Source organism: Macaca mulatta, chromosome 6 (assembly GCF_049350105.2).
Source record: "Macaca mulatta isolate MMU2019108-1 chromosome 6, T2T-MMU8v2.0, whole genome shotgun sequence".
Taxonomy (NCBI): Eukaryota; Metazoa; Chordata; class Mammalia; order Primates; family Cercopithecidae; genus Macaca; species Macaca mulatta.
Genome location: NC_133411.1, coordinates 7,590,656 through 7,600,395, shown reverse-complemented (window position 1 = coordinate 7,600,395; position 9,740 = coordinate 7,590,656). Strand labels below are relative to the sequence as shown.

General features: G+C 44.4%; 1 protein-coding gene across 1 annotated transcript in view; it reads right to left on the bottom strand.

Annotated features, from left to right (window-relative positions):
- Nucleotides 1–7,271: 7,271 nt before the first annotated feature.
- The window catches only part of UBE2QL1 (ubiquitin conjugating enzyme E2 QL1), a 45,280-nt gene continuing 42,811 nt past the window's right edge, over nt 7,272–9,740 (bottom strand). Inside the window, exon 2 of the mRNA XM_028849329.2 lies at nt 7,272–8,648. Coding sequence (XP_028705162.1) covers nt 8,517–8,648 — 132 coding nt within the window. The 3' untranslated portion in view covers nt 7,272–8,516. The remainder of the gene's footprint in view (nt 8,649–9,740) is intronic.

Genomic DNA, 9,740 nt, shown 5'->3' with positions numbered 1-9,740 from the left:
AAGGCACTTCCAGGGTTGGTTTCTTCTATTTTCTTTCCTCAGGTTCCAAGGCAGTGCCGCACTCCTGGATTCATCCTACGCATGTGCAGGCAGATATACTTTATATTTCTAAGGCAGCAAACTGAAGTCACAAGGGCCCCATGTCTGGTCCCAGCATCGTAATACATTAGATGAGGACCCCCCCCCCGACTCTGAATTTAACTTCCTGTGCTTTAAAACAATCTTCCAGAAAATGGGGTCTCTGGGTTATACTTCCCTTGTCATAAAGAATCCTTTCACTCTTAGAAGTCATTGGACTAGGCTAGTTTTAAACCCCTCTACGTGAAGGCATGGAAGTGTGTTTGAACAGGCTCTGAGCTGAGGACTGAGCCTGGGGCAGACAGAACCCAGTTAAATCAGGGAGCTGATCCTAAGAATCTCTGAGGTCCTTTCCATTTATTTATTAAGTAAATAATTGGCATGAAAATTAGAAGTCATAGGCTTTGCTTTAATTTTTGATGCTATCTTTCTAGAGTAAATTTTAACAAGCTCCAAAATACCATTTACCAAAAACAGCTTCTATTCCCATTTGAATATGAGAAGGCCTGAAGCTTGGATGCCATGAAGTCCATGGCTCTGAGGATATCAGACAGGGACACAAGATCCCTGGCAGGCAAGAAAGGAGGCCCCCCCACCACAACAACCAGGAGCACAGAAAAGGAGGAGAACAAAGGAAGCAGTGTTACAAGAAACTGTATGCTGTTTTGGAAATTGGCATGTTTAATGGAAAAACAACACCATAACATGTAGAAACTAGAGTAAAGTGAGAAGAAAACCCTTGAAACAATGAGAATAGGATTACATAAATCAAGTATGTATGTGTGGGAGTATACACAGCATTTGGTAAAGGCGAGGAACATTATCTAATGCAAAATTATGGGAATCATTTAAAAGAGGTAAACTGCAAAGTTGTAGCTAGAAACATCCTTGAAGTTAGAGACTTAAAAGTTTAGTATTGACTTAATGTAATGTTGTAGTGACACAGGAAATTAATTGACCATGTTTAAGTAAAATCAGATTAGAAAAATCAATTATACTTAATGCCTGCTTCTGATCTATAAGCTGCACACTATTGCCTACTACATCTGCATCTCATGTTGCCTAGGGATGAAATGAGAAGACAGTTCTAAAAGGTATTTGAGAAATTAAAAACTTTGCAGATGTAGGAAAAGAAAAAAAAAGGATGTTTTCCTATGTGAAAGTTTATTCATGCTGCTTAGAATTATTCCATTGGATGTTACCTTCAAAATTATTTATTCAGAAACCTTTAATGACTCAAAAAATACTCTGTGATGGGTTTAAAAAAACATTATACTTTCAAAACTCATCATATCCTGACCTTGTTGCTGGTATCCTGGCTCACTGCTGTACAGTTATACATAATCCCGACACTCGAAGGTTGAACAAAGGAAACATGATCTATTTCAACTCCATTTTGTCAAGCAGTTTGTGTGTATATCTACTTTAATATCTCTATCATTTCCCCTTGTTTAAGTAAAAATAACTTGTTTCCAATAACATTTATTCCGGCATGGAAATAGACCTGCAGTAGTCCATTCTCACGCTGCTATGAAGAAATACCCAAGGTTGGGTAATTTATAAAGAAAAGAGGATTAATTGACTCACAGTTCCACATGTCTGGGGAGGCCTCAGGAAACTTACAATCAAGGTGGAAGGTATCTCTTCATAGGGTGGCAGGAGAGAGAATGAGTGCCAAATGAAGGGACAAGCCCCCTTTAAAACCACCAGATCTCAGGAGAACTCACTCATTATCACGAGAACAGCATGGGGGAAATTGCCAGGTCCTGCCCTTGACACGTGGGGATTATTATAATTCAAGGTGAGATTTGGGTGGGGACACAGAGCCAAACCATATCAAGACCTCTCTTAAGACAAACGCCTAAGTGGCGAAGAAGAGCTGGAGAGTGTGAATTTTATACAGCTCTGCCCTGCACCTAGCCTACTGACACAGAACACACCTTGGATTGCCAATGTGAAAGGCCAGGGCTCTGTTCGATCCTGCTGGGTCTCTTACTTTTGCCTTAACAAAAATACGTCCCTGGACACAGATCACCCAGACCACTGCCTGATACTCTGACACAGCTGAGGTTGGATGCACTGTGGGGGGGAATTTGTGATTTGGCACACTTCCATCTCCATCACCCCACAAGTTCAGAGTCAATGCCCTATTGATGGTGTATCTTTCATGCTTTCACCCAAAGGAAAGGATGCAAATTCACCTTGATGAAATGAACAGCCTGGAAGTGGATCCTAACTCAAGTGGTCAGCTTGATTGTGCCAAACCAATCTCACTGTTATTTGTAAAATAATGTACTGAGTTCCAGTTACACATCAGGCCCTGGGCCTGCTTCCCACACATTGCCTGTCTTGTCACCACAGCCCTCAACAGTAGATATGCACTTCAGAATTTCAGTTTGGAAAGTGGAAGCCAAGTGTCTGGGTGTAAGGCTGAGTGCCTTACCTACATGTGATAAGAGGCGTGGTTTTCTGATCAACAGCCCAGGACTGTTCAGTACTAAATTAGCCACATTTTGAGATTTTTAAAAATACGCTCTTGATTAGAAAATGATCTTGAATATTGACTAGGGCTGAGAAATTCCTCGGGTAAATGGCTTAAAACAAAAACTGAATACCAACATACATGTTAGTGTGAAAAGTGAGCTGAAGTGCCTCTTCAATAAATGGTGCTTAGGGCACTTGAAAATTGTCATTTTCCAGAATTGTTACTCTATAAGTTCTCCAAAGAAATATCTCTATAGTTCAGTAGTAGTTTAGGCTACATTTTGTGCTGAGCACACTATTTCACTTACATCAAGACATTTTAATGGAACTCTTTATCAATAATGTTTACGAATCTTTGTAATGCAAATGGCAGCTGAAGGAGAAATCTAAGTCACACTGATTACATTAATTAGATTTGGTTCAGCTACATTTCATTGATTTTTTTGGAGAACACCCATGATATACTTTAAGGTTTTCATTTGGCAAACCACAAAGGAGTCAAAGGACAAAAGATCAGAGGGTGCCAAGTGGGTCTCACTCACCATGGCTGGTGGGGAGAACACACGTGGAGACCCAGATAAATCCTGAGAGTTACTGAACACAGACCATGCAAGGACACAGCAAGCATTCTGTGTAAAGACGTTTATTGGTTTTAAAGATTTGTTTTCCAGAATCATTGTTTTTTTCTCATTAGGGCAGTGCCTCTAGATTATTTGACTCATGCACTCACCATCTTCCAGTGGTAAACATTTCTTTCCTATTGATTTATGCCACATGCATTTTTTTCTCTGCTTCTGAGGATCACAGAAGAGGATAACTCTGGAAATAGGATACACCAAAGTCTCCCCATGAATTGCAGTGAGGGTCTGAAAGTTCGCAGTCACTCACGGTATACAGATCAGCATCCTAGCATTGTCATGATGGCAACCACATTCATGAAATGAAGTCACATTGTAGAGAAGGCAGGCAGGAATGAAACCAAGCACATCAGGTGACAGCAGTTTCTGTGTTAGCTCAAGTAGTGTCATCACCAGTGATTGCCCAAGATCTAGAGACACAAAATGGTTGCATGTCTACAAAGTAGGACAGTCACTTAATTTACCACCAGTAGAAGAAAAGAGAAAGCCACCTCCTGGTTTTAACTGTGCAAGAGACACAGGGTGAATTGGCAGTGGGGGGCAGTGCAGGGATCTTTTTTTCCTTCTATGCGGCCTTACTGACCTGGGAGGACGGCCTCGCACCTGACCCCCTCATTGCACTCTATTTGTCTGGCCTTATCATGACCTTGAAAGAAAATCTTACTTTCCTCTGTTTTGATTGTTTCTGTTTGGCCAGCACACTTTGCTCCCGTGTTTCTTCTGGAACCAAACTAACATCACTTATTGCTTTCCCGAACGTCAACAGAGTTTGTTTGCCTTTCCAGTTTATTGACCACATTCTGTGGATCAGACAGGCCCTGGGCTTAAAAATGATACTCAATACTATGTGAATTAGAGGCTGCAAAAATTAGAAAGAGAAGTAGAACCTAGCAGAAAACTAAGAACAGAGCTGTACATGACTTCAGTCTTACAAAGTTCTGACTACAGTCCCACGGGCTGAGCTCCAAGCCCCTTACAGAAGCTTCCCAAAGCAGTTGGAGGGAATTTCTGCCCTCTGCTCCAATTTGCTTTGGGCACAGAATGGATCATGTGGGTGTTTCCCAGCTGGCTTGGAAGACTCGTGACTGTACTGATTCAATGGTTGGGTGAAGAGTGTGTGTTTGATGAGGGCAACATGAATTGCCTAATGGTCTCATGAAGCAACATAAAGGATCAGAAAGCCACAGTAAGGCAGTGGCCTTGTTGCTCCTGTCCTACTGTGGACAAGCCCCTCAAAGTCTCTGGGCTCGCCTCCTTCACTGCAGAGGGTGTAAAATTAGACTAAGTGGTCTTCCAGATTCAGTGACTCTACCCTCACTACAGTCAGGAAGTAAGCTCTGCCCCTTTAGAAAGCAAATGCCATTAAAATTTCGCCTGCTGTTGGATGGGGACATGGAAATAGAATTCCTACGCACAGGGCAAGCTCCACACACCAGGCTAGGTTGTCAGGTGGGACTGTGTCCTGCTTCCTGAAATCAGCTCCATGAATAGGGTCTCTGCAGGTGACAGGTGGCAAGGAGACTCCAGTTCTCCCATTCAAGGCCAGTGAGGACAGAGTCCACACTCCCTTTCAAGGTGCCCTCAGCCCCTCCTATTTCTACACCTGCCCTTCTTCTTCCCTTTGCCCAACCATGGCTCAAACCTGATTGACTCCATGAAATCTTTCTGGTTTTCAGTCAGAAAATCTCTGGACTTGCACAATGTCTTTAATTTCTGCAATGCAGTTTGGCACTTGCCTTGCTTGGTGCTGGTGCCTGTGTGCTATTCCTATCTTTTCAGTTGCTATCCAGGGAAGGGGCTGTACCTTAATCTTCTGCACGCCCTGCATGTAAGAGGAGAATGCTGAGTGAGTGGAGAGATGGTCAGTTGTTATTGGTTGATTTTTGGGTCAGTTGGTTGACTTAATGTAAGAACTGGGGACAGAAAGCAAGTATACCAGGTACGTGTATTTTAACCACTGTAATTGATCATTCTGAGTCGATATCTATGTGGGTTCTAATTAAAGCCTGCTGTAATGTAAATTTCCTGATACTATGAAAATGACACTTACATTTTGTTGACAATCTTTAGTCTCCAAAGCACTTCTGCTGCATCATTTTGGCCAATTCTCACACTGACCTGCTAGGAGTACACAGCTGAGGAAACCGAGGCTCAGGCAGGTGGAGTGACTGGCCAGGGTTACACGGATACATGGCTTTTTGTCTTTCAATCCCAGGTCTTTTTCACTCGTCTACATATTTTTCTCTTAAAAAAAGGTCAAATTTTGACAGATGGAGCTGAAAACTTTAAGCCTACATCCTGGTTTTTCTGAGTAGTGGATTTTAGAGACAGCAAGTCTTTGCAGGAGTATTGGCGTGTGTGTGTGTGTGTAAAACTTGGGGGAATAACCTTGCTGCTTACATAGAACTCCCTAAGGCATAAGCAGTTCTCAGTCCACCCAGACCATACGCAGGTCTTACCCAGCAGCGGAGAAGATACCCAATAACAAGGGTGATTGGTTCAGGAAAACTATTGGATGGGAAGGAGTTTTGCATTGAGAAGAGGACAGATGAGTTTGTGATTTTCTGTTTGTTTGGCTCTGTGAGCTCTGGCTTGGTTTGAGTTTCCACAGATGCATGGGTGTGTGGAGCTATCGGGACATGAACATTTGCAGCCACTGTCTGATTATTCCCTCGCTGTCTGTCCAAAGAGGAAGAGGTTCCTTGGCTTATGTGGGACTGTGGCCCCAGGGTCTAGGGCTCTCCTTCTCACCTTGGGCTCCAGAGGCAGGTGTCCACTTCAGCAGGGTGGAAGGAGGCTATGGCCAAGGCATGGGCAGCCAGGCCTGTGCTCACTGTCCTAAGGGTGCCTCCATGGCTGGGCACAGCCATGCTTGCCTATGAAGGGAGTCCACCAAAAAGGGAGTCTGCACTCCTAACAGTCCAAGCAATGGTTGAGTTTTACATTACTTCCTACTGCTTTTAAAGTGAGAAATTCTTACCAATTGAAGTGAAAAACGGTATTTCGTTCACTAAAGAATTGATTTCTTCTATAAGTTTCTAATAAACCCAATGGAAATGCCATGCAAAAAAATCAAACTCTGAGTGTATGGAAGGGGCGACACTGAGCTGAGTGTCTCTCTGCTCTGTCACTGGCTGTCACCCAGCCCAATCCGGGGTCAGACCAGTCTCCTGGCTGCACCCCTTGGTGCAGTTCTCAGAGACCAACGTGAACCTGTTTTTCAATCAGGTAATAAACACTACCGAAATGACCTGCCTGTGGATGTATTTTTCCCCCTAAAGTAAAACTGCTTTTAGTTTTCATTAGAAGGGGAAATTATTTAGAAAGGAATAAACTCAGGTGCTTTCCCTAGCAAGATGTTTCTGTCCTAGGTCTTTAATCTCCACAGTGTAATTCCAGGATGGTCAATAGCTCCAGGGTCCAAAGACTGTCAGCCAAATGTCAGGTTTCCGGGATGGAGAATGCCACCATAGAGGGTTGCATGAATGAACATTGTAAGTTCACTGTCATCAAGTTTCACGACTATTATGACCACAGGGAACCTGAGCAGGCCCTGCATTCTTAATACACTGTCATTCTGGTCTAGCAGAGCTGCTGTGTGCACTTGGGGGCAAATAAGAAAGTGGTAAAGAAAAACAAAAGTAACAATAAATTTGGTGAATGGCCAGCCCTGCTGAAAGGCATCAATCCTTGTTCTTGAAGGCGAGGCCTCTTGGACCTCTGAAAGCCTTGAACCAAATGGGCAGGTTCCCAAGTAGGCAAAACTGCCTGAAGAATTGAATATATTATCCCGGAAGACTTCTCCTCCCTCACAGTGGTAAGATACAATTGGCAACATCTGAACTTGATCCAATCATCCCTTCAGATCCTTGGCTGTTTCTGGGGACCATTTCAATCTACCTAATTTTTGCAAAGACTATGGGTTCCTAAGACTCATTTCCGGTACCTGACTTAGACTGCTGCTCTAGAATTACATGTTGTAGTATTTGCAATATTTAAAAAATTTAAGAATATCTGACATATTTTAAATGGAAGGATAGCCCACAATGACTGGATCCTTGAGGCAGTGTATCAGGTATGCATGATTTTATTTAAAATGTGTCCAATAAGACTTTCCACTTGGAATGAACATTTTTACCTCTTTCCTCATATTATTAGAAACAGTATTTCCTCATTTCATGGAGTTTCTTAGAAAGTTCTAAGTAACTTAACAGAAGAGAAAAATGAAATTGTGGGGAGATTAAATAACAGGAAGTTTACACCACAGCAAGGGTGCTCACCCATCCCAGTTTCGGGGGACACACAAGTGACTACTGGGTGAAAGAGACCCGGTCATGCAAATCATCATATGATCACTTGGTATCCTTTGGCAGTTCTGACATTCCTTGTCACTAGCACAGATAATAAAATGAGTCAGATGACCGCAGTGAATGGGAAATCGTCTTTTGCTTTTGGTGGTGGAGAGAAGACAGGAACACAAAGGCGTGGCCATAGGACCATTTCCTAACATCAGACGAGACTGTTCGCAGCTGACCACCCGTTGCTCTGAGCCCCAGAGGGCGCATCTGGTGTCCACGCCACCGTCTGCCGGGGGTGGCCGCAGCGTCCTCTGCCTTCCATCTAATGGCACTGGTTTATCTGTGGACAGCAGCACACCACAAATCAGCATCGAGGGCACATTTCCACCACGTGGGCAGTTGTGGTTTTAAATCACTAGAACCTGGCAATGTTAAATTTGTGTTTTCATGAGCCAAAGGTCATAGCACAAATGAGGTCTAAATGTCATCACAGCGGACCATGGGCCACAGAAAGACACATCTTCAAGTTATGTTGACTTTCCAGGAAGAAAAACAGAGATACAGAGCACAGCAAACACGTGCTGGGGACGCACGGCGGCGATGCACGGCGTCCCTATGAAATATGAACGGCGCCATTTACATGGAAATGGAGCCAGCAGGGGCACTGAGTTTCCTGCCGGCTCGTCGGAGCTGCTGTCATGGAAAGAAGCTCAGGGCAATGTGACCGGGGTGGGCAGAGGGGCAGGCAGGCTGGGAAATGTCACCATCTCAACATGTGTTCTAAAGTGACTTCGAGGTGATCATTCATTTATAATCGAAACAGAATCCGAATGGCGTTTGCTCCCGCTTCCTCTCTGTAAACACATCTGTTCATAAATAACTTAAACGTCTCCTTGGCATTCAGGATGCAGTTCTGGCTGGAGTAAAAAAGGGTGGAGGATGCACAGCGTTGAGGAGATGTCAGGGTACTGGTGTGTGTGTGGACAGGCGCTCGAGCGTCTACTGCACGTGGCAGACATCAGCCATCGGACACGGGCGGGGTGACCCAGCCATATTTTTCATGTGTCTTCACCAAACTCTTAAAGGTAGCTTCAGCTTCCTTGCGACTGAAGGACTTTTTTGATTTGCCAGCTTTCCTACAGATCCGTCCCTGCGTGAGATGAAAAGAAAAACCAGGTTAGAAGGTCACTGGGAATTCTGTTTCCTACCATCTTTATTAAAAACACACGGAGTCGTGGGGATTTCTGATGTCTGAATCAATGCAATGCACTGTCCACCAGCAGGGTGGGGGCAAGCCTCACTGCCCAGATGCAGAACAATTCAGCTCTGGCACCAAACAGATGGGGCAGCCTGGGGCTGGCAGCCTTCTAGGGGAGGGGGGTGCTGTCTTTACAAACCCACACACAGCATTGGCTGAATCCAAACTTGCTCACTTCACGGTGCCGGAGAGCAATCTCTGGCCCAGTTCCTGAGATACGCAGGAGGGGCCAGCCTTATCGAAAGGGCATCACTTCACAGCCAAGCATGCTCTCCCTGAGGCAATAGACTGTTCGAACTTTCTTTCCCCCCCTCCAAAGAATGCCTTTAATTACCACTTCAGATTCCATCTGTGATAACAGTGAAGATAAATGTATTTATAGAGAGATGTGTATATTTGTATATTTCTACAGATATTTTAAAACTCTATTTTTTAAAATTCAAGTTCCAGAGCCATTAGTGAATTTATTGGAATTTGTGTCACTTCAGCACCATTTTGTGAGGTGACGGTGGACATTTTCATGGAAGAAGAGACCTGTCCTCGAGGTCCAAGAGGGGGTAGAGCTCAGGGCAGGTGCTTTGTCACACAATCCCAGGAGGGGGTGGGGCTGGTGGAGAGAGCCACGTCCCCTCACAGTGACCAGGCGTGTTCTGCTCCCAAGGACAGAGCACTTGTCTCTGCAGTGGTCAAAAGGGACTGACCCATCTTCAGATGGCACAAGAGGGCTCTGGACTATGAGAAAGAAGAAATCAGGCAACACTGCCCATGTGACAGTATCTCGGGAAGCCCTGGAAAATGTGGCATATCTGGCACCAGAGGGGAGGAGCAGATGTAAGACAACCAGGAGTTGGGGTGATGCTCGCCTCAGTTGGACCTGTGGCAGCTCTCACTCTTCCAGTCTCAGTTACTCTTCATTAAGCCTCTTAATGGTGGATCAACTGAGACGTTCCCTTAGCCTCTGAGGCACATTTACTTCCACTGAGC